Source organism: Aythya marila (assembly GCF_965140915.1).
Source record: "Aythya marila genome assembly, chromosome: 3".
Lineage (NCBI taxonomy): Eukaryota > Metazoa > Chordata > Aves > Anseriformes > Anatidae > Aythya > Aythya marila.
Genome location: NC_139044.1, coordinates 10,271,835 through 10,299,215, shown reverse-complemented (window position 1 = coordinate 10,299,215; position 27,381 = coordinate 10,271,835). Strand labels below are relative to the sequence as shown.

General features: G+C 45.4%; 1 protein-coding gene across 6 annotated transcripts in view; it reads left to right on the top strand.

The window, feature by feature from the left end:
* MEIS1 (Meis homeobox 1) overlaps window positions 1-27,381 on the top strand; it is a 195,529-nt gene that overhangs the window by 124,627 nt on the left and 43,521 nt on the right. For all 6 annotated transcript variants that reach the window (XM_082756012.1, XM_082756013.1, XM_082756015.1 and 3 more), the window contains exon 8: window positions 20,765-20,910. In XM_082756012.1, coding sequence (XP_082612138.1) covers window positions 20,765-20,910 — 146 coding nt within the window. The remainder of the gene's footprint in view (window positions 1-20,764; window positions 20,911-27,381) is intronic.

Below are 27,381 nucleotides of genomic sequence, written 5' to 3'. Positions count from 1 at the left end.
CTGTGGAGGTCAGCAGGGGTCAAACGGAGATTAGACAAATTCATGGAAAAATAGGCCCTTCTGTAGCTATTAAAAACCACGGCGCAGATGCCAGCGCTGGCTCAGGAACTGGCCCATGGCACAGCCAGTTCTGTCCAACCCCGCTTTGTGCATGGCTTTTCTACACACCCATAATTGCTGCCGTGAGAGACGGACACGAGATTGATCTGCTCTGGTTTCTACGTTATTTATTTATTTTTTTATTTATTTATTTTTTTAAATTCAGGATGTAAGATACCCACTGTTTTTTATTTATTTGTTTATTTATTTGTTTACTCGATTTTTGACGAGTCTCGCTAATGCCGGCGTGCTTTAGTTGCTAAGAACTAGAAAGTAAGACGTAGTTTGTATTTCCTCGCCCTTATTACCCCGGTGGTGGGAATGGTTTGACAATATTCATTCACATTTGACAGGCGATTGCTTCTGTAAATGAATGCACTCAAATCATAATTGTTGCAACAGAATTGTTTGATTACCTGGCAGTAGCCTCTTTCTCTGTGATAGCTTTTGGATCACCTGTTTGCTGAGAGCATTTGACAGTCCTCATGTTTATTACCCAATTGAATGTCAGTAGCAATTGCAGCTAAAGATAAACGAAAATGCAAGTACTTGTTGACCTTGACTTTTTTCCACGAGATATTGGACTTGATGGCTCTATTGCTGTTGAACTGATAAGAGTTATAAACAGTAGTTTAAGGAAAATGTTTTATTCCCAGAGGAAAATACCACATTGCTGTGGGAAATGGCATCTGACTCGCGCTCTCTGCCAAATTTGCTTGGTTCACCTTCATTTAGGCTGTGGGAAAATAAAATAAAAATTTCCCCTTTTACGACTTTAATATCTCGGCAAACATGAATTCCTGTGCTCTTTGTAAAGTTTTGTTGGCAGGCTGCTCAAACAGCATAAAGCAAGCGCGAGCCCTCTCCGTGTTTTATGACGTGCTATAATGAGGATTCTCAATTCTTCCTCATTTTCGGGCTGATTTGATAATTACAGGGAGGGAGCAGAGCTTTCTCCTCCTGTTCCGTGGGAAGCTGAATGTGTCTGTAAGCGGCGCAGGTCAGGAAATGGGTGGCTGCAGGCACGGGGTAGGAGCGGGGTCTCCGCAGGCGGTGTGGGGCTGTGCCGGTGGGAGGGCAGCCCGGGGACTGAGACAGAAAGCAGGGGATGATGATGCTTTTTGGGCAGTGTCCCAGGTGTGTCCCCTTGTGATTTTGGGGAAGAGTTGGCCAGCTTGGCGTTGCATGACCCAGCCGCGTTAGTGGGACAGGAGGGATCATCCTGCTGCCCTGGCACATCTCGCTGCCGTACCCCCCCCTACTCCCTTTATTATTATTTTCTTCTTCATTTCTAATCCTGCTCCAGTGTGAAACCTGAAGGGAAGCCTTCAATGGGAACAGGAGCAGGCAATAGGCTTTGAGATCTTCCGGGATGAAAGTCATTGTATAAACATAACGCGGAAAGAGCACAAAGGAGCATGGAATTACATTGTTTAAAACATAAGTCCTTCTTGTATCAGAAACTGCTCTGATAAACTCTGTACAGTGTTGCAGGAGCTTGTTAAAGCAGAGAAATACAGGATTAAGCAGTGCTGTAACAGTTAGCAGAGTCAGAGTAGTAATCTTATTGCATTGTATTTTTTTTCTAGGTAAGATTAAGCCGGCATTACATTATATGTTTGTGGGCGAGGGGGCATTCTTTCAGGGATTAATTAACAGGATCAACGCTATAAGATGCTGACATCATTTTTTTCTAAGCACATTGATGCACACGCGCCTTTTTTTTTTTTTTTTTCCTTTTTTGAATTCATGAATGAGAAGGGGACCTTCCTGGGTGATCGGGGTGGCTCTCGCTGCACCGCGGCACCTCATCGGGGTGCAATTAACTGGGGACTATTTTGCGCTGGCCTGGGGACCCCACAGTCAGTGCCATGCAAAATATCAGAGGAGAGACCAAAGCAGCATCACATCAGGGCGAACACTGTTTCCCCGCAGCCCTCTGGCACCCTTTGGCACCCTGTGGCTTGGGAACTTCCTCATCACCAGGTGGTAGCTCGTGTTTAATAGCCACGGATGAGATATGTGTGTGTTTATTTGCTTCCTCATATGTCTGTGAGCGGCGAAAACCTCACGTGGAGGTTGCAGGCAGTTTTTTGTGGTTGCTCTTCGCAGAAGCATAACGTGGAGGTGTTGGAAAGAAGAAGAAATAACCATATAAGTGATTAAAAATGTAGCAGGGGCGGCCTTTTCATCTACTCCTCAGTCCTTTGTTTTTCTGTGGCTGTTGCTGTGGCACAGGAGAGAAATGGCTCTTGCAGCCCTGAATGTGTACGGTCTCAGGGCTGTAATTCTTTGTTGCAGAATGGCAGGAGAAGACCTACTAGGAGGTACCGGCTATGTCCTCGAGAAGAAGCTGGAGGTGGTGGACACAGCCTAGCTGATCCTTAAATCTTCCCCCAGCTCTGCAAATAGCAATAGGAGTCACATGGAGGCATGCTAAAAATAATCTGGAGTCTGTAGTGTCCCAGTGGAGCTCAGAAGGTATGACTTAGCTCTGCCTTGTCAGCAGGTGAAGGTCATGGAAGCAAGGCCGGTGGGGTGGAGAACCTTCCCCTGCTCCCATCGCCTTGACAGGAGCTGCTCCCTGCCCAGCACAGCGCTGAAGGAGAAACCAAAGAGTAGGGGATGAGGTGGGAGCAAACTGCAAGGGGTGGAAAAGAGGCAGCAAACTGTGCTCAAAATGTGATGTTCATGCCATCCTCCTCCTCCCATTAGCAAAGCATCTCTTAATTCTCTCTCATGCTCCCCGTTGCAGCAGTGAGGATGCCCTAGGAGAGGTGCAGGATTCTGCCCATTTTCCATTTTCTTGTATTTGCCTGGAATAAGCCATGCAAATTCTCTGTGAGAGCAGCTGTGTAAAAGCAAGAATCATAATAACGTAATTTCAGTGTAACTATCAGACAGAATTGGTCCCGTGTTGTGTTTTTGTAAGAGGCTGTAGGTAAAGTAGGGGGTTCTCTTGTCAGCTGGTGAGCAGGCTGAGCCACAGAATCCTTGAATGTCGGCGTATAAATATTTATAGTTCGTGTGTGTTTGTTCATATACAGGCTTGAGTGTGACTTCCTCCCACTGTTAGACATTTTTATTCTGTGAACCTGGCAAGAGAGGTGGTAAAATAACCTCCCTGGTGGGGTGCAGTGGCTTTTTCAGGACCCTCCTTATTTCCTTTTGAAAGAGCATGGCGCTAAGTTTCTTGGCATTACAGTTACAAAATACAAATTAGCGCACGGTGCTAACATTAGTGTCTCGCCGCAGATTTAATCCATCAAAAGAAACCCTGAGGTGGCCATAATTTACCAGGTTGAACAGCAGACTGGAGAGCAGAGAGAGCTCATTCCAGTGCAGCGTAGCCACATCGTCAGGAAACGTAAAGTTGGTGACTTGGTTTAATTTAATCCCAATAAAGTAAACAGCTAACAATCTGCAGGAATGCAGTCTGGAGCAGGAAGAGCATGTTATAACACGGGTGTACCAGCACTTCAGCAAGATTAATTATATCCCATAACTGATAAACACAGAATGCACAAACACGCAGTTTTGCAGCACGGCTTTTCCATATATAACGTTTTAATATAAATTAGAATCGCCTCGTACAAATGAATTGAAATTCCATATGTTGTTAATGCAGTAATTTTATTTACTGGTGCGGTTAGCGTAGGTGAAACGCCAGCGTTGAACTTAAAAGTGCCTCTCAAGTTGATAAATGCAAACTCGCTGTTGCCCGTATTAATACTCAATTAAAATTAATAATCAATTTGCTTGAATACTGGAGGTTAGCCAGGGATGAGGCTGAAAGTGTATTAGGTATATCATCCTGGTCTGAATACATCATATAGTGTTGCAAAAGCATTGTGCTAATTTTAGCCTCCAAAGAGGATGAAGATAAACTGCCTGCTGCTAGTTTGCCATATGCCATCCTGGTGATAATATTCAAGTACAAAATATTCTGCGGCGAGCCTTATTGTTTCAGTAAAAGAAAACTGGAAAAGAGTTAAGCAAATTTCTGCTCCGTAAACGTATACGAAATAATGAAATAAAACAAATCTCAGATGCTCCTAGATGAGATCTGTGAAATTTGTTTTGGTTTTATTGGCTTTCATGGGAGTCAACAATTTGTTTTAGTATATATTTGATCCAATTGTATCCATTTCTCGCATGTAAATCTTAAAATCAATCTAAATAAAAATTGATCTCCGTTCTGGTAGGCAAAAATATAGTCCGAGTCGCTCCTAACTAGTTAAAAGGCTCCCATCCTTCAAGTTTAGTGCAGGAATAAAGTCTCTGCCGAGCTGATCTTGTAGGAGACTTTCCTTCTTTGCCTCTGCTTGGTTGGGAATGCCAGCCCCCTCCCAGTCCCCGTACTGGGAGGATTTGGCTGCCCCAGCCCCACCGAGCAGCGTTGGCCCTCGCCGGCTGCGGGGCCAGCAGGCACGCGGGGCGGGTGCGCCCCGGCCCCCCGGGTTTCGGGGGATTTTAGGGCTGGGGGGAAGCTTTGCATTAGCAAGTGGTGAAAAGCTTGACCCGAGGCTGACCCGGGTGAAAGAAACCCCCCGCCGAAGAGTCCCGTTTTGACATGGATACCTGTGGGGTGCGGGGAAGAGATAAAGCGAGGGGAGGCAGATAACGTAATCCCATTGACCTGGGAACTTTTCAGATATTACAAGCGAGCGAATGGCAGGAATAATAAAAGAGCGGCAATATTTGCCTGCCCCCCGTATCTGTGTAATGTCATTTCCAAAGGGCTGTAGTAGATAATAGCAAATGTGCTTTCAAGTATCAGATCAATCTCTTGAAGTGATGGGGAAGGCTTGATGCTCGGATCTGGCTGGTGCACATGCTTGAGAGTGTAATACAATCCTCATTGCAGCAGAGAGAATTGTATAAATGGACAAAGATCCGCTGATTACATCTTCTGCTAAAGTGTTAAGTAAAAGATCTGGCTATAAGAGATGGAGGGTCGACTATTGTCTGGTCTTCCGACTTGTTTTTATGGGGGTTTTCACAGGAACAAATACAATTACCAAAATAAAAGCAGGCGCTGGGGCTGCTCCGTATCATGGCAGGACACATGCTCTTGAGTCAGCGTGGGCAGGAAGCTTGTCAGGTCTGTCCCCTACCATTTCCATTGCATCTTTATCTCCCCAGTTCATTGTTTGCCACAGAGTGCTTGAAATTCCAGTTTCCAAGTAAAAGCTTCCTGTTTCTTGCACTTAAGTTTAGCTTGGTAAAACATAAATTCAGCTATCTAACAAGGAGGGGTTTTTTTCCTTTTTTTTTTTTTTTTTTTTTTTTTTTAATGAATAAGGCAAATTAGGAAGAAGAAATTAATTTGGATTTGGTGATAAGGGGTAGAATTTTGCATCGTCCCAGATTCCCAGTGGCAGGAAGCACGAGGTTGTATCCTCATGATAAGGTAATGGATGGGAGCTAAATTCAGCCTTTCCATCCCGAGTAATTTTAGAAGGGGCCCTGTAATCCAGACCTTGTTTAAAAACAGCGATGGGCACATTCAGCCCTCATTATCCGTCATTTCCTTGAGAGCCTCGCTGCTTGCAAGTTTTTACTGTTCTGCGCAGTACTCAAAGCTAATAGTGCACATACTCCTTTAGTCATCTCAATCCCAAATTTCCCTCTGGAGAGTTTCTGTTTCTCTCCATTGACTGTGGAGGCACTCTGGGAGGACTAATCGCTGCAGTCAGATGCTTAACTTCACTGCCTGAGTTAAATGCCTCAAGTAAGGGGGGATGAATATGTGTTAAAACTTCGTCTCTCTTTAGGAAGGAAATTTTCGCTCCGTATGGAGAAGCAGGATAAAGCATTTTGTGCTGCAGAAGAGCAGGGGATGGGTTTGGGCATTGTGTTTGTATGCGAGACTGTGTCCTCTGCAGCTCCTCAGCCCTCCAGCATGGCCATCCTGTGAAACCCTTTGTCCTTGCTAACCCGTTTTGGTAATCTGAGGTGTGCAAAAATCTGGACATGCATGGAAAAAAATATAAATATATATGTATTTAATATTACTCATTGGGAAGCTGTGTTTGTATTGCCATGCCTACCTCTCAGGAGGCCAGGTTTCATGCTTTCGATACCATCAGGAGGTTGCTCATTTCATAAATGCGTGTGGTTTTTGGTGGGAGGTTTTTGCATGACTCTAGGAGCTGGGGACTTAAATGCAAAACCCAGTCGATGGGCTCCTGAAACTCGCTAGCAATGGTTCGCTCAACTTTCAGCTCAACAGCACCGAGGTCTTTCATGAGATGAAAGGCTCCGGGAGCGAAGCCTTGAAACGAAATCTGTTGCTGAGTTCATTTGGTAGGAATGGCCATATTCAAACAACTGGGGGCTTGGCTTTGTTGTGCTGGTCGGGCGCGGGGCCCTTTGTCTGCCGGGCGCTGCAGCTGTTGGGACTTCTCTCCACGTCCCTTCCCTGGCTGCTTTTAAATGTAAAACCGTAGTTAAACCTATTTCCACTCCAAACTAACAAGATTCACATTCGGTCCATTTAAGCGCACTAATATGCATTCCAAAAGGCTCATTTGTCCATTTTCCTTTGTAGTCATATCTGTAGCAACCCTTGCTAGCCGATGAGGTGTTTTTTGTGTGTGTGTGTGTTTGTTGTCGCTGTTTGATAATTTTTATGCAGAACGTTGAACTCTGATTTTTGTATCAAAGATCAGCAAGTTCCCTTTGGAGTCTGTCCCCAAAAGATACCCCCAGATTGTGAGTGGTGCCCCCAGAAATGCGAAATTCAGGGCTTCACGTCCTTGCGAAGCTGCGGTGCAAAGGCTGGGGCTGGAGCTGGGCTCGGAGCGCCGGAGGCTCGCAGGCGCGGAGGGAGGGCAGGTTGCTGGCAGCAGCAGCGCGGGCTTTCAGTCAGCACCTTGTCAGTGGCTCTTATCTGGGATCTTGAGGGATGGCTCTCGAGGGAAAGCTCCGGGGATGGAGCTGAGTGAGGTGCTTCCAGGGATGTCCCAGGGGGGCTTCCTTGCGAGCTGTTCTGCTTGCCGTCCACGAGCTGTAACCTGCCCGGAGCCCTGCGGGGCCTCGGAAAGTTGGGCTTGCCAGCATGTTTGTTGGCTGCTCTGAGCCTTCAACCTCCTTATCTGCAGCTCAGCTCCCTGTCTGTGCCTGGGGGGGGGGGGGGGGGGGGGATAGAAACTTGTGTTGTCTTTGAGCAAACAGAGACAGCAGCCGCCTGAACCTCCCCTCGCGTGCTCACGTGCAACCTCAGGCTTTCTGCAAGCCTTTGGGGTTGGTGAAGGGGCGAGCCCGAAGGAGAGCCTCCACGTGGTGATGCCTGCAAGACCCTCCCCAGGTCTATTTTCTCTTGTTCGGGTCACTGCATAGACCGTTTCCATTGTAAATACGGATGTTGTGTCAAAAAATCTTTGCCGTACAAGTTGTTAAATAAGACATAAGTAAGAATGCTTTTTAGCTCAGCTTTGAATTTCAGCCTGTGGTTACAGATGAAAATCTCCGTCTTCCCTTCTCATTTGCCTAAACCGCAAATTGCAGGTGAAGCTGGTCAGGCAGCTCAAACAAATTACAAAACTCAAAGTTGCTTTGCATAGAAAATGGCAGTGTGATTAGCAATGGTTCAGAGGCTGGCATTGTTGGTGCCTGTTCAGATAATTGGCAGATATTTGTGAAAGCGTTTTCCTGTCTCAAGAGAATCGCCAGTTTTGGCATCGGTGACTATTGCTCTAACACTGCAATGAAAAAGAGTACGAGCGTGTGGCTGGGGACCTCCTTTTGTGCTTGAAAAGGCTTAGAGACCTAGTCTGGAGACTGAGGTGCTTGCTCTAGGTTGTAAGTGGTCAGCCATACAGCGAAAGTTGGGTATGGTTGAGGCAAGCGGTTCACAAACGAGTGGAAAATTGTGTTTCCATTCTGCTCAACACGCGGTGAGTTTATTAGAAGAGACTCTTGCTCTAGTGACAGTCAAAGCTGGAAATAGTATTTACTAGGCTTTATTTGACTGTCACAGGGTTTGAATACCAGTTTGCAAGTATTTTCTTTCCTTTTTAGCCATGTCTGAGTGCGTGTGTACCTACGCTACAAAACCATCCTGGTCTTCATCAACACAGTCTCATTAAGTCTTGCCCGCCCGCCTCTATCAAGATGCAGCGTGAAAGGACCGCTCTGATTCATGTTTTTCGGGGATATTATTCAGACCTCAGAACTGATACTTCCTTAGCCTGTGCCAGAAAGCCCTTTCTGTGGTTTCAGTCCACTTTTCGTTAGCAATTAAGGATCAGGTGGCATTAGAGTAACGACTGGTTTTAAGAGCCACTTTAGCCACCTCCGCGGTGGGGAGGAAGCGTGCAGGGCTTCTGCAGAGCCTGGGAGCTCTGCGGCGTGACCTCAAGTGACCAGACACACAAACCAGTGAGACTTGGATGGAAAGGTCTGCATCATCCAAACTGCGCTGACTCCTGTCCAAGAACACGCTGTTTACCTGTTCCTTCCAAATTGGTTCATTTTCCACAAGCCCGAGATGTGATTTTTCTGCTTATCTCAGTGCGACTTCACTGGGTTTAGTGCAGCTGCTCTTAACCTGCCTGTAAGGTGAGGACTGTGGGTTTTGTTCCAGTGACTGAAGCTGAATATTCCCACTATTGATCTGTATTTCCCCCTCCAGTATTAATCCACAAATATGCAAGCTGACCACTCCAATCAAAAGCAATAAACCCAACCAGTTAACTCCAAAGCACATCATGTTGAAGGCAAAATCTGAAAATGGATTGCCGTGAGCATGAAGCAGCCAAGCTTCTGTCTGGCCTTCAAGATGTGTACCCAGACCTTGATTAAGGGTGGGGTTATCCCTATCCTAATAAATAGATTTTGTTTGGGGAGGCGAGAGGCAGAAAGAGAGATCATATTTGTCCAGCGCTAAATAAAAGGCTATTTATGCCTACTACATTGGCAGAATTATTCCAGAGCAATTCATCCATGAGAAAATGTGATCCTTGTGTCAGTGCCAAGGTCAGTGAGACCTATGGTGATCTGCAGAATACGGGCAGGTCATCCAAGTTAAATCTGCCTAGGGGCTGACTTAGCTCACACACCACATTTTTTCCAAGATTTGTAAAAGCAAACATCTTCTATAGATGAAGGCATGGCTGAGGGTGTGGTGAACACTCTCCTTTGAGCCAGGGCCTCCCGTTTTTCCTTTCTCCTTTCCAGGTTGCTCCTTCCATTTCATTTCCGTTCTTCTTTCTTCCCAGCACTTAGAGGATGCTTAGAAAACTCGGTATTTCCCTTCATGCAGCAACCAGTGCCTGTAAAACCCTTCCAGCTCATACTGCGTGCCCAGGAAGGACACCAGGAGCTTGCTGGTGTTTGGAGAGGAGCAGCGTGTGCGTGGTGTGTCCTCACACAGAATTCATCAGTAGAGAAGCAGGTCTTTGGGTGGTGGGGGGCAGGACTGTTCTTCCTTCTGGTCTGTACCTGCCTACAGGAGGCGGATCCCTATGTCTTTTAGCCTTCCAAAAGCTGACATTTTCTTCAGCTTCCTTGGTTACTCCTTTATGTCATAAAGTACCTCATGTAGCTAAAAGCATACAATGTATTTCTTACTACGTGTTTCTCCTACCCCGTTACTATGAGAGATAACAGCAAACCACGTGAATTCAAAATGAGATCCCAGAAATCTTCTGGGCTTGTCTTTTGAGGGTTGCTTGAGCTCTGTTCTGCTTGTTTTGAGACAGTTGGTGGCTTTCTTCTAAGTTGTGTCTTTGCTTTGATCGTTGTGTGAGATTTTGGTTGAGTTCTGACTCAGAAGGAATGGAGCCAAAGAGAGATTATCTGGAAATGACCGAGTTTCCTCCCTCCCATCCTTCATCCCTCTCACAGTGGGTTCCTATCTTTGAGGCCATTAGATGTAGTGCCACAAACAGTACTCAGATTCTGCGGCACTCCAGAAGTTTTACCCTCTCTTCCCATCAGTTTGCCTATTCTAGGTAGAGCCAGGTAGCTAAATGTCTAGGAATATGTAGTGATTAGAGATGAAAGAGGTAAAAATAAGGCACGTGGGTACCAGTAGGTCATAGTGAAGTGAAGTTTTTGTGTGTCCAGCATTGATCTGACTTTGCTTTCCCATTTGTTGTGTGTTTTGGACCCTCTGAGACGTTTGCTTCCAGACGATTTCCACTTTTGTTTGTTTGTTTTAATCTGAAAACAAACAAACAAACGAACAAAATTATATTTGCTCTGGAAGACAAACAGCAGAACACCAGAAGCTGTGATAGAAAAGTCACAGGAAACCAAAACCATAGCAGTGACACGGATCTGTTCAGCTGGAGCCCAAGGGGACGTGCTAACTCGGTAGGACTGAAGCGTCTGATGGAGCTGCTGGTGCCTGCGTGCTCCTGGGTCAGAACATGAAGGTTGCTCGGCCTCGGTGCTGAGTTGGTTGAGACCATCTCCACATTCATGCTGTTTCCCCAAAGGGTTCCTCCAAGCCCTCTCGAGTGTTCAGGCTCTGCTGCAGGGGCTGGGTTTGTGCCATCCTTCTGGATGCACCGAGGTTGTATCCCAGGCTGCCCTTTGGTGCCTCCCTGCACCCAAGGGATGTTAACGGGGGTGATAAAGTAGATTCCGATCTTTAGAGAGACTGTGGTGGCAATTGCTTGATTGCTCCCAAGTGTGTAGAGCAAGGGAAATGTGGGCAGTTGGGCAGAACAAGCAGCCGTCTTCTCCAGCAACCAGTGTTGAAGACGACAACTTCAGGGCTGTCGCTGCAGCCCTAAAGCCCAGCTCCAGGTTTGTTTTTCCCATTGTAGCCTTTTTTAAGCACCACCTCATCAGAGTAGCTTTGCCTTTTGTGTTGGAGAGGGAAAGTCAAGTGGAAGAAAATTTGGTGTGAGCTTTGCCTCTGTCAAATCTACTTATCTTCTTTTGGCTTCTGCACCTCCTTCCCGAGAAGCAGCCTCCCGCTATTGTCACCAGCCCTCCAGAGTGACCGGCTTTTGCTGGAAGAACAAGGGAGTGGATTTAGGGCACTGTCAGCAAGGAGTGGTGGGGACAGCAAAAAGAAAAACACTGCTAATTCTGTCTCCACTATTTCCTTTAAAGGTCTAACAGGGGGCTGCTTATTTTGTAAGATATTTTCCTGAGCTCGTTACACATGTGCTAGTGAAAGGCTTTGTCTCTGAGGGTGAAGCAGGCTTCTTTTGAGCATGCCAGACGCTGCTGGCGCAGGGTGAGGGGAGGAAACTCACAGTGCTGTCCAAAAGCCGTCCATTTGGTCACGATCACAACTCTTTCCACCATTTGCTCAGGGAAGAGGAGGGTAAGTGTTGTGGGTGCAGCTCCTGCCATGTTCAGACAAAGCTCAGGTACTGGAAGATTTCAGTGTCCCTGTTGTTCTGCCTCCCTCTGCCCAGTAGTTTCAGCCAGCACACAGGTATCTGACTTCACCCGACCTCACAGACACTTCGTGGAAGTAGTTCTTGTAGGTGGACGTGGCAGCCCGCTTCTCTGCCTCCTTTTCCATGGCTGTGAGATACGGGGATATGCGGTGGGAACCAGCAGTCTGACTCACAAGGGATTTTGGATTAACCCTCCATAACAATTCAAAAGTTGTCTCCCTCTCGTTTTAGATATCAAGGAATAATTTCTGGCTTAGGTTTAAAGCCAGGTGTCTTTTCAGTAATTATCCAATTAAGGCATTTCAGTGACTGGAGTTTGAGTAACGGGCTGTTGCCAATGGACCTTTATAAGGTTGTGTAAGGTGATTGGTGTTTTATGGAAGCATTAGCAATGGTGGCGGAGATGCTGTTGCTGTTGAAAGGCAAAAGGTAGATTGTGGGGGATCATTTTTTTTCTCATTCCTCTTATTTCTGTCTTTGATAGCTGCAGAGTGACTGCTTTATGTAGGGAAATGGAGCGCGTGGTGCTGCCGTGGTATGCAGAGGGGAGTTTAATGTCAATTTTCTTTGAATCATTCCTTGCTCTTTGTTGGCAGATGCTCCTGATTGAGGGGAAAAAGATTCTGTTTGTTTGTTTGTTTTTACTACTATTTTAAAGTATGAGTGATGGAAGTAGAAGAAAATGCACTGCATGTAAGCAAGAACTTTTTCACTTGAAACAAAACACATGGGAACTTCCCACTAAAAATGTTTTGCGTGGACTCAATAGGTCAGGAATCTTGAGCTGCCCACCCCGCAGCTAGACTAGATTTCTCCTATTCATTATAGTTATATGACCCCTGTGACATATGGAATCCAGTCCTACAAAAAAAGGATTTGGGGCAAACAGCATCTGAGCTACAGTTCCTGCAGGGCACACTGCAGCTTGGGCCAGCATCAGTTTGTCTGGAATTGGCCCAAAAGAAAATGCTTTAGACTGGCTCAACAAACCCAAGCGTTTTGGTTTGTGTCAGCCAACAATGAAATGTTTTCTTTTGACTTTTTTATTTTTTTTTCTTCTCAATAGAAAAATCTAATTTTGAATGGTTTGGGCAGTGTCAAGATTTTGGCACGTATTTCCTGTTGTAAAACATGAAATCTACAGCATCGCCTCCTCTGGAGGAGGCATGCTGGCAGGGCCCAGGGCATTTTAGCTCTGTTTAAGGAAAGAAGCCTATTTAAATGCTCCACTGTAATAAACTGTTTCCACAGATAATGCATCCCTTAGTTTATACCTAATATGCTTTTGATCTTTGCTTTTGAGCCTCTTATAGCTGCTTGTGCTCAGTCCACGAGTCAGGTGTCTTACGGGCTGGATAAACACAAAGATAGAGCCAGTTGTTAAGGAGCTATAGAGATTTACAGAAGTTGACCTCGTGGCTGTTTGGGGTATTAGTTGGGCATGTTTCCCCTGGCAGAGCAGTCCTGTGCTCCTCCTGCTGCTTCTTGTGCTCCTACTTCATAAGTGAGCAAGTCCAAGCAAATCCAGTTGTGGATTTACCTGCACGTCAGCCCCATGTGGTTGACTTCTCCTGGAAAACACAGCTGGTGGACCCTTGGCTGGGAAGGCCAGCTCTCCAGCTGAGGCTGGAGAGAATACGTTTCAAAAAAGACCTATAGTTGACGGAAACAGAGAATGACTGAGAAACAGCTTTTCCCAAGAAGCGGTAGGGTCGCCACAATGGCTTTTAGGTTAAAAAAAAAACGTTTAAGCTTTTTACAATTCTCAGTTGAAGCAGGATGTTTTTCTGTTTAACTAGATACTTTTCTTTTCTGTAGGGTATTTGCTTCCAACTGCTCAAAGTAAACTTCTGTAGCTGGCAGCAGAAAGTTGTTTGCTTCCCATACAATGAATTGCTTTCTTTTTAATATTTCATACGGAGCATAGATGCTTGGCTCCAGAAATATCTCACAACTTACTCATAATAGTGGAGTTTTTGAACCCTATTAAGAAGTGCTGCATTGTGCAGAAGAAGGAGGTTTCCTTCGTTTTAGCTGTAAAAAGCTGCCGAACAAATGAAAATGAGTAAAATATGTGTTTTTTTTTCTCCTCCCCTATTCATCAATGCTGTTTTTACTCTTTGTGTAGACAGCTAATTTGCTCGTTGTTTGCCTGAAGGGAATTCAAGTCAAAAAGGAGGATCGAGTTACTAGAAAAAGGTGCTCCTGTCTCCAAAGAACAAAGTACAATGATTCAAGGGAAAAACTTTGAAAATTTGTCAAATGCCAGAGTGTAATTTATCCTTGTCCAGGTTACTCCGTCTATGAATATTTGTCTAGGATATTTTTGCACATGTTTCCTCTAGTATCTAGTAAATATGGATACTATCTGTGACTGACAACCTCCCACTGTTTACGTCATGGTCTGAATCGTTGCATGAAACATGCGATGCATCTCCTTGAGAGATGCGTGCAAACCCAAGTACAACGGTGTTTGTTCCTTGCTAATGTTCATTTTCAACCTTGTTGTTCTTCATTAACTTTTTATTAAGTATATTTGAGAAGGCTTTTTCCTTAAGGAATAAGAAAAAAATAAACCTGTCCCTTGTCAACACCATATTTCAAATTCACAAGCACACTTCCATCATCATTGTAAATCCTTTTTGGGACTGCTTCATAGCCCGTTGAATGCACCAAGATGATTGCCATTGACCTCAGGAGGTCCCGAAGTGGGCTCTTCCATCAGATCTGACTAATTGTGGATCCAGACTAACAGAAAATGTTTTTCCCAGTAAAGAAATGGCACAGCTACTTTAAGTGTTCTGATGTTCATTTTTCTTGTAGCCCCATCCTCAGCTTGTGTGCCTTGCCTGGTTATTGGCAGGTTGAGAGGAGTCATAGTGGGTTACTGCTGTACATGCACATGTGGATAAATTTTAAAATAATGTATTCTGGGGAAATCTACTAACTTGACAGGCCTTGTCATGTGGATATCTTGAAGTTAGGTACATAGGTACAAGTTGGCTTTAGCAGCTGGGCATACATCTCCAGACCATGCCAGTGCCTCCCAGCTCTCTCCTGGCATACCTGAGCATTGATCCCTTTGTGCTGCTCACATTTCCTCCTTCCCCTCCTTGCTGTAAGGAGAAATGATCATTTCTGATAGTTTATTTGCTCTGGTACATTGGTAGGCAGGAGTATAAGCCACGCTAGCTCACCTCAAAGCCATTCGGGTATAACTTGTGCTCACCGCGTCCTTTGAATTGGAGCTGGTTGTCAGAAAACAATCAACCAAAAAACCTCTCCATATTCTTTGATTGCCCAAGTCCATTCAATATTGGTGGTGTGAAATGGCACTTCTTGTTTTAAGTCCATGAACAGCAGGTTGTGGCATGTCTCTTTCACTCTTGGCCTTGTTTTACAAAAACAACAAAACAACACGTTATTGCACCCTTGGATCTGCTTTCTGAAAGTTCATAGTTTGTACCTTACAGGAAAATTGCATTTCACGTGTAGACCTGTTCTTGCTTGGTGGAAAGTCAGCATGGTTGGTGTGTGGATATCCAGCAAACTAAAGATGTGTTTCTGTAAAGGGGTGGCATAGGTAAAGGTGTAGAAATTATAATAGTTATTCGAAGTTAGCACAGAGCATTGAAGAAAGGTTAAAGAAAGTCATTTTGCCACTTATATCTCTCTAGTACATTATGTTACTCAAAGTTATTAATGAATCTTCCTTTCCAGTAACTGGAAAGGTTATCTAACCATTTTGTGTTCTTGGAGGGGTTAAAAGAGAAGGGAACTAACAGAGCTGTGGCTCACCAGTGAACAGTTAAGTATTTGGCTTAGGCAATGTAGGATTTCTCCTCCTATCAAAAGCAGGAATTTGAGGAACTCATATCTAAATGCATTTTAAAGAAAATGTTAGTAGATTTAAAATAATAATCACCCTACTGAAAAGCCCACCAATTTGGGGGCACCATATTGGGTGTTTCTGTTCGTAACACCAAAAACATTGCGAGTCTAGCGCAGAAGACAATAGTTTTTGTCCAAAGTCAGTGGATATTTAAATTATATTAGCTTATTAAACACGAAAGTATGTGCAAACCTTAAAGTTCTTCCAAAAGCCTGAAGCTACTTTTAACAGGAGAGATTTGGAAGCATAAAACTAAGTTCAGCTTAGGAAGCTTGGAGCCTCTCAGAGAAAGCTGGTTCAGCCCTCTCTTAATGGAGCCACACAGTCCAGGGTGCACTTAAAAGTTGCTCTGGGTCTTTTGCAGGGCTTTGGGGGGCATTTCTGGCACATTCTCTCCTGTGAACTCCTCAAAGCGATGGATTTAGATGCTTATCTAGAAGTGGACTGTGACAGCTGTGAAGTGGGTTGGGGGGCCGTGCTGCTCTAGGCCTCGCTGTGAAACCGATGCCCTCCTCTCAGCCTGTCCCAGCAAACCAAGCCACTGCCGTGGGCCAAACACCTCTTCACTTTTAAAAAGCAGGCTTTTTAAGAGTCACGTTTATTCTGTGATATAAAAGTATTTGTAGGGCGGATACAGAATTGGTCATGAGATGGGGCTACTTGTAGTGAGAAATAACCTGTTGCGTCCATTTGGTGAAGATATTCGTTGTGGGACAGCGATAGTTGTCTCTTGGCTGCTCAGATTTGAAGGAAAGGTGTTGTTGATCTGAAGAGCCACGTTAATTCTCAAGTCAGGAGTGTACTAGGATGTGTCATGGACAGGGAGCCAAATTCTGCTTGCCTTTGCTCATGAGTGGAGACCATGGTAGGGCAGTTTGTGAGTAACGCTGTGTTGCATACACATACACACCATACGGCCTGTGCCACACAGCTGGCGGGTTTGGGCACTCGTTTCCACCCCAGACAGATCCAAACCCTCAAAAAGCCTCGGGAGCATTTTAAACTTGATGCAGGTGAATAGTTCCCATGAAATCAGAGAGACTTAGCACATCACGTGTAAGCGTTTGAAAGGCCAGGGTTATGAGGACATCCGAATTTCCAGCCTTCCCTGAGCTGGAATTGGGACCAAGCTATGCTATTCTCACTGCCCTTCCAACACTGCAGGGCCTGAGGTTTAGCTTTGGTTCAGTGTGAAGCCCTGGGAGAAGTTTTCCAGTTGCCCCTTAATTTTTGCAACAGTGACCAGCAATAGACGTGAGCACATGCGCAGCGTTGCTCTCCAGAAGTACCTATTTTGCCAACAAAGGTTTATGGCAGATCACCCGTGACAAAGAGAGCATTAACGGCTGGAGGAGCCGCTATAAACTCGGTTGCCCTTTGCTGCTTCTGCCTCCAGTTTTGGGGAGCGGGAGGGGAAGGGAAGTTGTAGGAGGCAATCGCGGAGAGGAGGGGGACGCGAGTGAGAGGAGCCCCTGCTGGCATGGCCGGCCTGACCCATTCAGCGGCCTGAATACGATAAATGCCGCTTTATCCCGTCTTGAAAGGAACAAGATAGCGCGGCCTAAATGCCTGGGTGTGCTTAAATAGGCAACTGTGGGACGTTTGAGTGGAGCGTGTTTGAAATCCGAGCTGCCCAGCAGCCCGGGAGCTGCCACAGGTCACCTGCCTCGCTCCATGGGGACGGGCCCAGGTCCCGCAAGAAATCGTCCATGGACGAATTGTAGTACAAATTCCTTTCTTTGTCGGTTGGCCTCTTTCACTAGACCATGGCCTATAAAATTTAGTAAAAACAATTCTTAAATATTATTTGAAAGGGCGAATGGCCACGCTGAAAGGTTTGACAGTTTGACATATAGCGCATGGTTTTGATAGCTCGGAAAGCAGAGCGTGGAGCCGAGGCTCTCCTCCTGCTTGTTACAGCCTCGGTGGTTTTTAAATAGTGTCTAGTTGCTGTGCAGGGCGGCTGCGCTCCCAGCAGCCTGACAGGCAATGAGTCTGCTTCAGTGATCTTAAATCCTTTCAGACTAATTTGTGAGAGAGCAGAAAAACAGCTAGCACCTTTGGATTCGGTGCTTGGAACCGGAGAATCAGGTATTGCCAATTAAAGCGCCATTGCCAGCGATCATATCAGGACAGATTACTTGCAGTTCCTCTGATAATGTCAGGCGGTGCCTAAAGAGAAGGCAACTGGGAGCTCCTCCACAGACAAAGGACCCGAGCGGACCAAACTCATCAGTGGCCTAGGCCGAGGCAGCGAGGGCCAGATTGCCGCGTTAGGGCCGTGCATATGTGCAGCGCAAATGCGAGCAGCACGCCTGCTCTGCCCCCGAATAGCCACGGGCCATTTTTAAGAGCCTCTGGCCCCTCAGTCACTGGCCTACTAGTTAATTGCCACACGGACTTGGTGACACATGGGCAGATAATATGACATTTTCGGTTTCTGTCACTAGCAAACGCCACGGCGTTGCTTGCACTAGTTGCTAAGAAGCTGTCAGAAACCATTAGCAGCTGGCTAAAGTTGCCCTATGGCATTTCCTCATGGCATCAGCAAAACAAGCATAAATCACCCAGCGGAGCCTCCCGCTATACTAATGAGGCTGTAAGCTTGTTTATGGACTAGCATCATTTCTATGATTATTTCCACCTTTTCAGTTCGCCTTCATTTGGCGGCAGGAGAAGTCAACTTCAGGAACAAAGTCGCTGCTGACATTTTACAAATGCGGTTCGTAGCTGCTACCGTGTGGCTGGTCAGTGGTTCTTCAAGTTTGTTTAGTGATCTCTGGAAAGAGGGGGGAAGAAAAGGGGAAGGGGGTGGATCTCTGGAGACCTCACAGAGGTGAGCATATCAAGTTGCAAAGTAGATGGAAATACTAAAATCCACAATTGACCATTTAGACTTCTCTCTGTGGTTTAGTCCTTACAGGATCAATTTTCAATTTAAAAAAGTGGAAGAGGTTAAACAATTTATAAAAGTCTACTGAAGAATTTGCTTTTAGGATAGCCGGGCGCTTTATTATCCACTCCCTCCCTTTCACTTTCTCTGACTTGGGTCGGACGGGGCCAGGGTTTATTGTTTTAGGCTTTTCTGAACATGCACCAGTATTTACACTGGATTGAAAGCATTTGCTTCCAATGAAAATCTTGTCTTAGATTACAACCCAGCAGTGTAATTTCCCTCCCAGATGGGAGTAAAGTAGCAGTATTTGCCTAAAAACAGTAGGAAGAACAAACTATGCATTAAGCCAAGGCTGTTTTTGGCTTGAGCTAATGATGTAACAGAAACCTTTTATTTGGGATAGGTCACTGCCAGGGATTGAAGGAGGTGATCTGGCTCGCGCTTGAAAGGTTTCTCCATTGTATCTACATAAGTCTTCACTTAAAAAATCCTGTTCCTAATGCTTCTGCTTTCATACAGCAGAAATAAACAGGAAAGGTTCTGGGGAGTGTTATAGGTGGAATGCAGAAAGCTTTTCCTCCCCTAATGGAGGATATAATTCAGGTGCCCCGGAGGCATGCTTTCAGGAATTCTCTTGCCCGAGGTAATGGGAAGCTCAGGCTGCTTTAAGGCCTTGATTATCTATTGATGCACAAAGCTGGAAAAAAGTCATCTCCCTTGGATTATAGTAGATATTTCCATAAATTATCAATGAGTCCTCCTCCCGTCAGGCACGAGGCAATGCCTGCTAAATTAATCTGAAGGGGGTTTGAAATGAGGAGAGAGTGTATTTAAAAAAAAAAAGGGGGGGGGGACAATTGTAGGGAGGTGGTGAAAGGCAGTGTCATTAGGTTAGAAGCTTTTCATTTTTAATCAATGAATGCGTAATACTTTTCTTTTCCTTGTTTGCCTCTCTCAGACAGAAAGTGGATTAGCCCGTGGAATTTTAAATGCTGTTGAGTTGTTTCCTTTGCTCATGTTTCTTTTATGAATTATTATTTTATGTGGTGAATTGCTTCTCTGTATAAAAGCCCTTTTTTACATACTGGGCTTTCAAAGAATTTATCGGATATCTGATTTCTTCATAAAAATCTTGTTTGTTTCTATAACTACTCAAGGTTACCATATCATTAAAGACACAGGCCAAGTCATAAGGATAATTATAAATTTGCCACAGTCAGTACGGTACTAAAAATATAATGCTAATAATAACTTTTTCTGCTGAAAGCTGTTTAACAAATCATAATTTTGACAGTCTACATACTTTTTTTTTTTGGTGGTGGTGGTTTTTTTTGATCGCTAACAGAGATAGTTTTGATTCAGCCTAATTCAGATGACTTTCTTGATCATCCTTGCCCAGGGGTGTAAAAACCACTTGCCTAATAACATCACAACTCCATGCTGCTACAAATGCAGTGTCTTTAGAAGCCAAGCTACATGGTTCAATCCACATGCAGGGAATGAAAAGACTGAATTTCTATGTGGACTTGTTTATAAACTGCTTTCAGGGTTTGAAACAAAAACGGCATGCAAACTGGCTGGGCACCGCAACTTTTTTTCTCCTCTCACTGCTAGCCCATCAGCCCATACCAAAGTTGGCTGCTATGCAGTTATGTGCTCCTGTAGACACGCTGCTAATGTGATGAGAAGTGTCCGAGACCTTCTCTGCATTAAGGAAATTCATTTTGGATCAGTTGTTGTTTAACGGGATCAGACACCTTGCACGGATGTGGCGGCGTGTCAGCACAAAGCCGGGTGTTAATTCCTACGATGTGTGTCAAATTGGTACCTACTTATCCCAGTATGAACTGCTTTAGGCTGGGGCTGGGCGGAGGGGAGGCCAGTTAGCTACCCACGTCCCATCAAAAAGCCAGGGTACGCTGGATGTCTAGAAAAGACTTAAGTGGTGATCCAATCCCGTGGTTGTTACCGAATTTGGGAAGAGAATATGATGTTGCAAGAAAGTTGCATTCACACCATTTTTCACATCCCAGAGCGGGACGTGGCACCCAGCTTCGCACATGTCATGGGTATGGGATGCCATTGATGCTTTTCTAATGGCCACCTCAGCCAAAATAGCTGATGGGGATTAATTTTTGGGAAGTGACCCAGTGTGAAGAAAAGCCATTTTTTTCCACCTTTGCAAGCAGGATGCTTTGCAGAAAACAAAATCTTTTTTTTTTTCTTTTTTTTTTTTTTTTTCTTTTTTTGGTTTTGGGTTACAGTGCTGAATCCAGTGGCAGGAATGGCTGCACTGTCTTTCAGGGTAATCCAGAACTGGGCGGACACAGTCCTGAGACCCTCCCTCTCCCCATGTCTCTTCCCCCCCGTCCCCAAACCCCTGGTGAATTACAGTGTTAAAGAATTTATACCTCATTTAAATATTCATGCAGTTTATACCCAAAGCCAGGCTTCGGCTGAAGTATATAAAGGTAGCATAAGTCAAAATTTGATTCACTATATTTACAGGTGACGGCTTGGACAACAGTGTAGCTTCCCCCAGCACAGGTGATGATGATGATCCAGATAAGGACAAAAAGCGACATAAAAAGCGTGGCATCTTTCCCAAAGTAGCCACAAATATCATGAGGGCATGGCTGTTCCAGCATCTAACAGTAAGTGAACTCTAGATCACATATGCAAAATAAAACATGGAAAATGTCATAGTTGTAGTAGTCGTAGAAAGCAAAAATACGTATTGTGTTACTGACAGGCAGCTCAGGGAACTTTTCCGAGCAGAGCTGTTGCCTCTTTGCTAGATGCCAGGGGAAGAGCATGGAGCGTATGATGTTATGGTTTTGGGGTGTTTTTTTTTGTGTGTGTTGCTTTTAGATTTTTGGTTCGAGTCGCAGTTGTTAGCAGGACGTCACCGCAAAGTGTGACTGAGCTTATACTAATAACCTCGGAGACCTGTCCTGCCCCGCTGCTCGCACAGCTGCAGCTCCCACTCGCTGACGTGGGAATCGCTGCTTCGGAGCAGAGAGCAGCTTTTGGGCCCTGGGTCTGTGCTCCAGAGAGCCGCAGCAAATAATTGGGGTACTTTAAAAACAAAGCACAAGAAAACAAAGACCTTATTCAGATGTTTGTCAGAACATAGTTAGAAGCTTCACGATGAAAGGTCTGAATGTATCTGGTTTAATAGAAAAGTATAATTTTTTTTTGGTGAGACGTTCTCATTCCCACAGTGTAAGTTACCACTGTATTTAACATCATAAAGGGGTGGGGGGATGAGCAGCTATTTCTGTTGCCACAGCTACCTGTATTTATTTCTGGGATTAGAAATAAAAAGCTCTGGACAGGTGTGCAGGGTTAAGCTGAATGCTGGAGCTTCTTTAAAGAGTTTATATTGTGTACCACACCTACTAATGTTAGCGTTTAGAAAAGTGTTTCTAATGCCATTCTTCTTTTTCATCAAATTATGGTGATCTGACACTGTGTTTTCATCCACTATGGGGATTTAAGCCTTTGGCTGGAGATTTTCTGTCTGCCTTTCTGTGCCAGCAGGATAAGGCCCAGGCGAGGGGTGCCTGCAGTCTGCAGGCAGTAGTGAAGAACAGCTCTGGCCTCTAATCTCAGCAGTTTGACTCTCCCCCCAGCCCGTAGGTAGGGTCAGGGTGAAGCCAGCAGCCGGCCAACTTGCCCAGCCCCGGTGGAGCCCAGCCAAGGGCATGCTCCTGATGTGGAGGAAGCGCTCACGCAGCTCGCCCTTCTGTCCCCCGCTGCGCCAAGAAACCAGATATCTGCCGTGACTCTTGTCAGCACGGGGATCAGGCAGGGAATCCTGCCCCACGCGGCCCTGGTTTGCTATGAATGAACCTTCGTGCCTGAGCACTCCTCCTCCGAGGCTGGAGAGGGCCTCAGATGTCTCCAAGTTAATCCCAGGCTCTGCATCAGCTGTGCCTCAGCTTTGCCAGCTCCTTAGCCCTGTCCCTGCTGCCTTCAGTGCAGCGCTCCCAAAGGCCCAGGTCCCCTTTGGTTTGGCACAGACACGGTGGCTCCTCAATCCTAGGTCTTGTCCCAATTCAAGCTGACAGCCCGGTGTCTCTCTGGAGGTAGATGTGGGGTTAGGGGCGTCTACACCCTACAAAACAGTCCATCCCAAAAGAGATGCTGTGCCAGCAGTGATGCTCAGGCCAGCATGATGAAGCTAGTTCAGGTTCTGGTGTGAGGAGATGCCCTGCAAGCTCTGCAGTCAGGACAGTGACAACGAGGCGTGCCAGGGAACACTGAGCAACAGCACATCAGTCCCGGTATTTCCCAGCTGAGGAAAGCTGAATTAAGTAGTATATGTTACGATTGTTAATACTCATAGTAAGTTTTCCTGGAAGCGGCCTGTTGCTGTGTTTGTGCTGGTAAATTAAACATCACCCAGGCCAGGAACGTTACTGTCTGTAACACCAAACTGCTTGAGCAGTCTCTGGCATGCTCTTAGCCCGGGCCAGCTACCACCCTCAAAACCTACTCCTGGGAGCAGGGCAGAAGGTAGCAGGGGTGATTCCTGGAAGCCCTTGTGGAAGGAGCCCAGGCTTCCCCTGACTGTGCAGCTGGCTTCCTGAACAGCGTGAGGACCAGAGAACAGGCCCCGTTTTGTCCAGATTAAGTGTAGGATGAAAGCAGCTTTTCCCTCTTTTGCTGTGCAGTAATGCTGTGCAAAAGACAAAATGAGAGTGCCCATGGAGCTCGCTGTGGTGGTGGTGGGTGTCCTTTGGAGCCACCACCTGGGACCACTTTCTGCTTGTAAGGTGGGCCCTTCTGGAAAGCTCAAACACTGAACCCCCAGGACCTGTGCAGTGAAGCCACTGCGTTTTCTACCTTACAGCACTGAGCTAAAGCTTGCTTTTCAAAATCCACCATCCCCTGTACAGTCCAAGCCCAGCCAGGTGAAGCACACATTTACTGCAGGGCAGCTTCTTGTGGCAGCAGCAGAGTAGCTCCAGGCTTGTCCGATCCATCCAGCAAAGCAGAATTGGTTCACTCACCCAAGCCCAACCTTCTGCTAGGACCTGGGACAGGCCTTTCGAAATGACTCTCGGTGGGGTCAGGGACAGTTAAAATGAAAGCAGGGCCGGACAACCTTGTAGGCTGCGAAGCCACCAGAGAACTCGTGCCCTCAGAAGAGCAGTGAGGCTTGTGTGGGGAGGAAGGTGTCCTCCAGCAGGCATGTCGATAACACGGGAAGAGCCAGCACCATAGCCAGTGCTGGAGCAACACAGTGTGTTGAACAGGCGAGCTGCTTGGGGTGCTGCCCTTGTCAAAAACCCAGTGTGTGGAGGTCTAGCAGGTGGTGGGGATGCCCCCACAGGCCCACACGAGGGCCCAGACTCTGCAGCAGCCTCATGAGGGCTTCCTGGGGTGGAGGCAGGCAGATCTTTGGTGCTCACCTGGCTGTAAATGTCTCTGCTGGCAGCCGGGGACAGATGTGTTGCAACCACTGTCCCAGGATATTGCTGTCAGTGGCTTTAAAAGGTGCAGGAATCACTGTTTGGCCACGTAGAAAGAAACCTGATGATTGCTGCACACCCAGGCCCAAGTCGTGGCTGCCATCAGGTCACAGGAGCTGAGAGGCTGAGGAAATTAAGACTCTGGTTTGTTTTTGATTTTGGGCCCTGTGACTGCTCCTATATCCCCGAAGACTGGGGTGACGGTGTCCCCAGCTGGGCTTCGCTGCAGGAGGGAGGTCACCCCGAGGAATGGTCAGCTGAGGAAACCAGAGATCCCCTGTCACTTATTCATTGATTGATAATTAGTGAGATCGATTGTTAGTCTTCCCTAGGTTGGACACAAGGTCCCCTTTAAAGCGGGAGGGAAGGAGAGCTGGGAGGTGGTTCTGTACAGGCGAGGGACGTGTCATGGCAGACCATCTCTCCCTTTGACCCCCAGTGCTTAACCTGCCTTCGCTTTCCCATCTGTGAAATGGCAGGGAGGCAACGAGCAGTGGTTAAAGGCAAAATGCAGCATCCCCTTGACCACTGCTAATTCCTAATGGTGCTGTTATCTGGGAGCCCTCCTTTTCAGGGGCAAAGGATTTTTCTCACAATTATAATATTAATTCACATCAGTGGCATGGAATTAAACAAAATAGACAGTAATTGCTGTGTCTGTCATACTAATGATTAATGGTTGGAAAGATTTAAAATAAGTGTAGGTCTAATACAATCTTTTAAAAGTGTATAGGCTGGTTTAATTCCTCCTATGCAGTTATTTCATCCCAAAGACTATTAAGCCTTCCTCTGTGTACTGACTTCATTTCCTAAGGTTTGTCACTTAGTTCTCATTTTCCACTTAGGAGGAAATTCTTTTTTCTTTATTGAAGAAAAAATCAAATGCAAGGCCGTAGCCTCTCCGGTTGTTGAACTGTTTGGGCAATAGCTCCGGCTCAGTGTCATGCTGCAGCCCCCCATTATTTTGACTGATGTGCAGAGCTGAGTTGACGTATGCCCAAAGGGTAGGCAAGCGCTGTCCTCTGTGGACGCAGGCAGTATGCTCTGAAACACTTCAGGGGATAAATTCATCCAAATTGCCTTCCTTTTCTTCCCCCTGAGAATAGCAACAACAAAAATAAGCTAAAACAATATGAGAAGTGGTAGCCAGACTTACACTTAAGACTTTGCAGTTTTTATTTTTTAACCGTTGCTATTCTGACTGAAGTTTTATTCATATCCGCATCGGAATAGCTGCCTCGCTTGGCCATTAGTTAGGCAAGCCATAGGTGTTGTTGAAATTTATGGTGGTAGGTTATTACACCAGCCTGTAAATTTTGATGTTTGTGAAATCTGTTTTTAGGGAAATGCCATAAATTTGAAGTGCGAGGCACAGCCTTTTACTATTTAAAAAAAAAAAAAAAGGCTACTAATAGTTTGGTGAAGAGGTGAGGATGTCCCCAGTCTGTGGAAGCTGAGCTCCAAATTAGATGGGGTTCGTGGGGAGGCATCAGGTGAACATCGAATGCCATCAGAGGGGCTGGGGCAAAGCGTTCCTGTGCAGGAGCTGGGCTCCACAAGGTTGCCCTGAGGGTAATTCCAGGGTGTGCTGCAGCATGGCAAAATTTTGCAGGCCCTCTTTTTTTTTTTTTTTAATTATTTCTTGGATCACTTTACACTCAGGGATCACATCTCACCACCATTTTTCAAGCAGATCTCCTCGCTGTAATGTATAGCCCTCAACAGGGATTGCGAAATAAAGGAAAAGCTTGGAGGAAGGGAAGGAAAAAAAAAATATTGCCTACAACGAGATCTGTGTAAATTTAATTGTGGCAACAGGATTAGTTTCTGCTTCAACCCATAGTATGGTTTTGTCCCAGGAATTGTACCTTTCTGTTTAAAACTGTTTAGGAGCAGGGAGTTTAGGGGGGTGTCTTTTCAAGTATTTTGTCCACTCATTGTGAATTCTCTGCACATTTTAAATCCAGGTTAATTTAAAATGTTGGGATTCAAACCTCATTTTGGGGATTATGCAATGTAATTAGTTTGTTACATGATGAGTGTTTGATGATCTTCACGTTCATCATCTAATCAGGCAAAAAAAAAAAGCAACATAAAATTATAATCCCAAAAGATGTTTAATAACAATTTAAACTATTGAAGGCTTTATTTAAGTACATTAGGGGATTATAAGCTACTTTTTTTTAATGGTGCCAAGAGGTAGATTCAAGGACTTCAAACACCTTTTAAAAAACAAATTACCATGATTTAAAAAATGAATGGGCCTAGGATTTCTTTCATGTAAATCCCATAATTTAATCATTATTTTTAACTGCTTTTAAAACCATTTCCTTAAGAGGTTAAATCTTACTGAAATGGGAGACCAAGCAGAAACTAAAAGACGTAGCTGAAATATGTTGACTTTACAGTTAAAATGAGTGTGTGGTTTTTTTTTCCTGTTATGTATCTGGATTTTGAACCTTTATTGATTGCCTGATACCATTTTAATAAGCAAGATAACTTTTAATAGGCAATATGCAATCTATCTAGCAAAACTGTTATTTGTGTAAAAGAATTTATTGGAGACGGGTATTTGAAGGAGTCGCTTTTTACCTAGTTAGATCCTCTTATAAGAGGCTGCATCTCTTCACAAGATGCTATTCTGATGGAAGAACACTGTCACACTGCTTATTTCAATAATTTTCATTTACAGGCTAACAACTTTTTTAGATCAGGTGGATTGCAGGTTGTCTCTTAATATCCCTCAGGAGTTCTGAGGTCCTGCCTTGGGAGGAGCAGGGGGTTAATTTGTCTCCCATCCCCTCTCCCTTGTTGGACGCCCATCTATGTTTGGAAAGGAGAATAGTGAGAGGGCAAAGGGGTACAAAGCTAGGCTTCTGGAAACATAAAAAGGGGAAATGATTGGCTAAAACCAGGAAGGGTTTTCTTTGTTCTCCTCACTGGAGGGTTTGGAGATGTTAAAACAAACGAAGTCCCCCAAAAGCTTTCCCCATCGTACTACTTACAGCGCCCCTCCATCTGTGTAACAGGGATCAGATTCCAATATATTGGACTCCGAATGGGTTGGGTCTTTTTTATTTCCCCCTTTATCCCAAATACGCAAGTCTCCTCTTTCACTTGATTTTATTGTGGGCAAAGCTGTAAAAATCTTTCTTCCACATCTGCAAGACTTCTTAGTGCCAGCTGTCCCGAATTCCTGGGAAAACCAGGCAGTTTTGGTCTGGTCACCCGTGCACCTCTGTCCCCAGGAGCAGAGAACAAAACCAACGTGCAGGTTGGTGCACAAGTCACGGTGAAGGGGTGTTCAGACAGTCCCTTCTGCTGGCAGAGGTGCGGTGGCAGCCGTCTTTAACAGGAGAAAAGAGGAAATTTTATTACGGGAGAAGATAATTATTCCGAGGCTCTGTCAGAATTGAATTGAGAGCTCCAGAAAGGAGGACAAACAGGATTTAGGTAACTCGGTTTGAATTAACTTCTTAACCCTTGGGTTTGATGGAGCTCATGGACTGTCAAAACCTTAAGCATTTTTTTTAATCTTCGTTGAATTTGTTGCTTTGACCTGCTGTCCAGCCCCCATGGACTGTCCCATTTTCTAATGTGGGTGAATTTTGCCTTTTTTAAAGAAAACTGTTGTTTTCTTTGGCA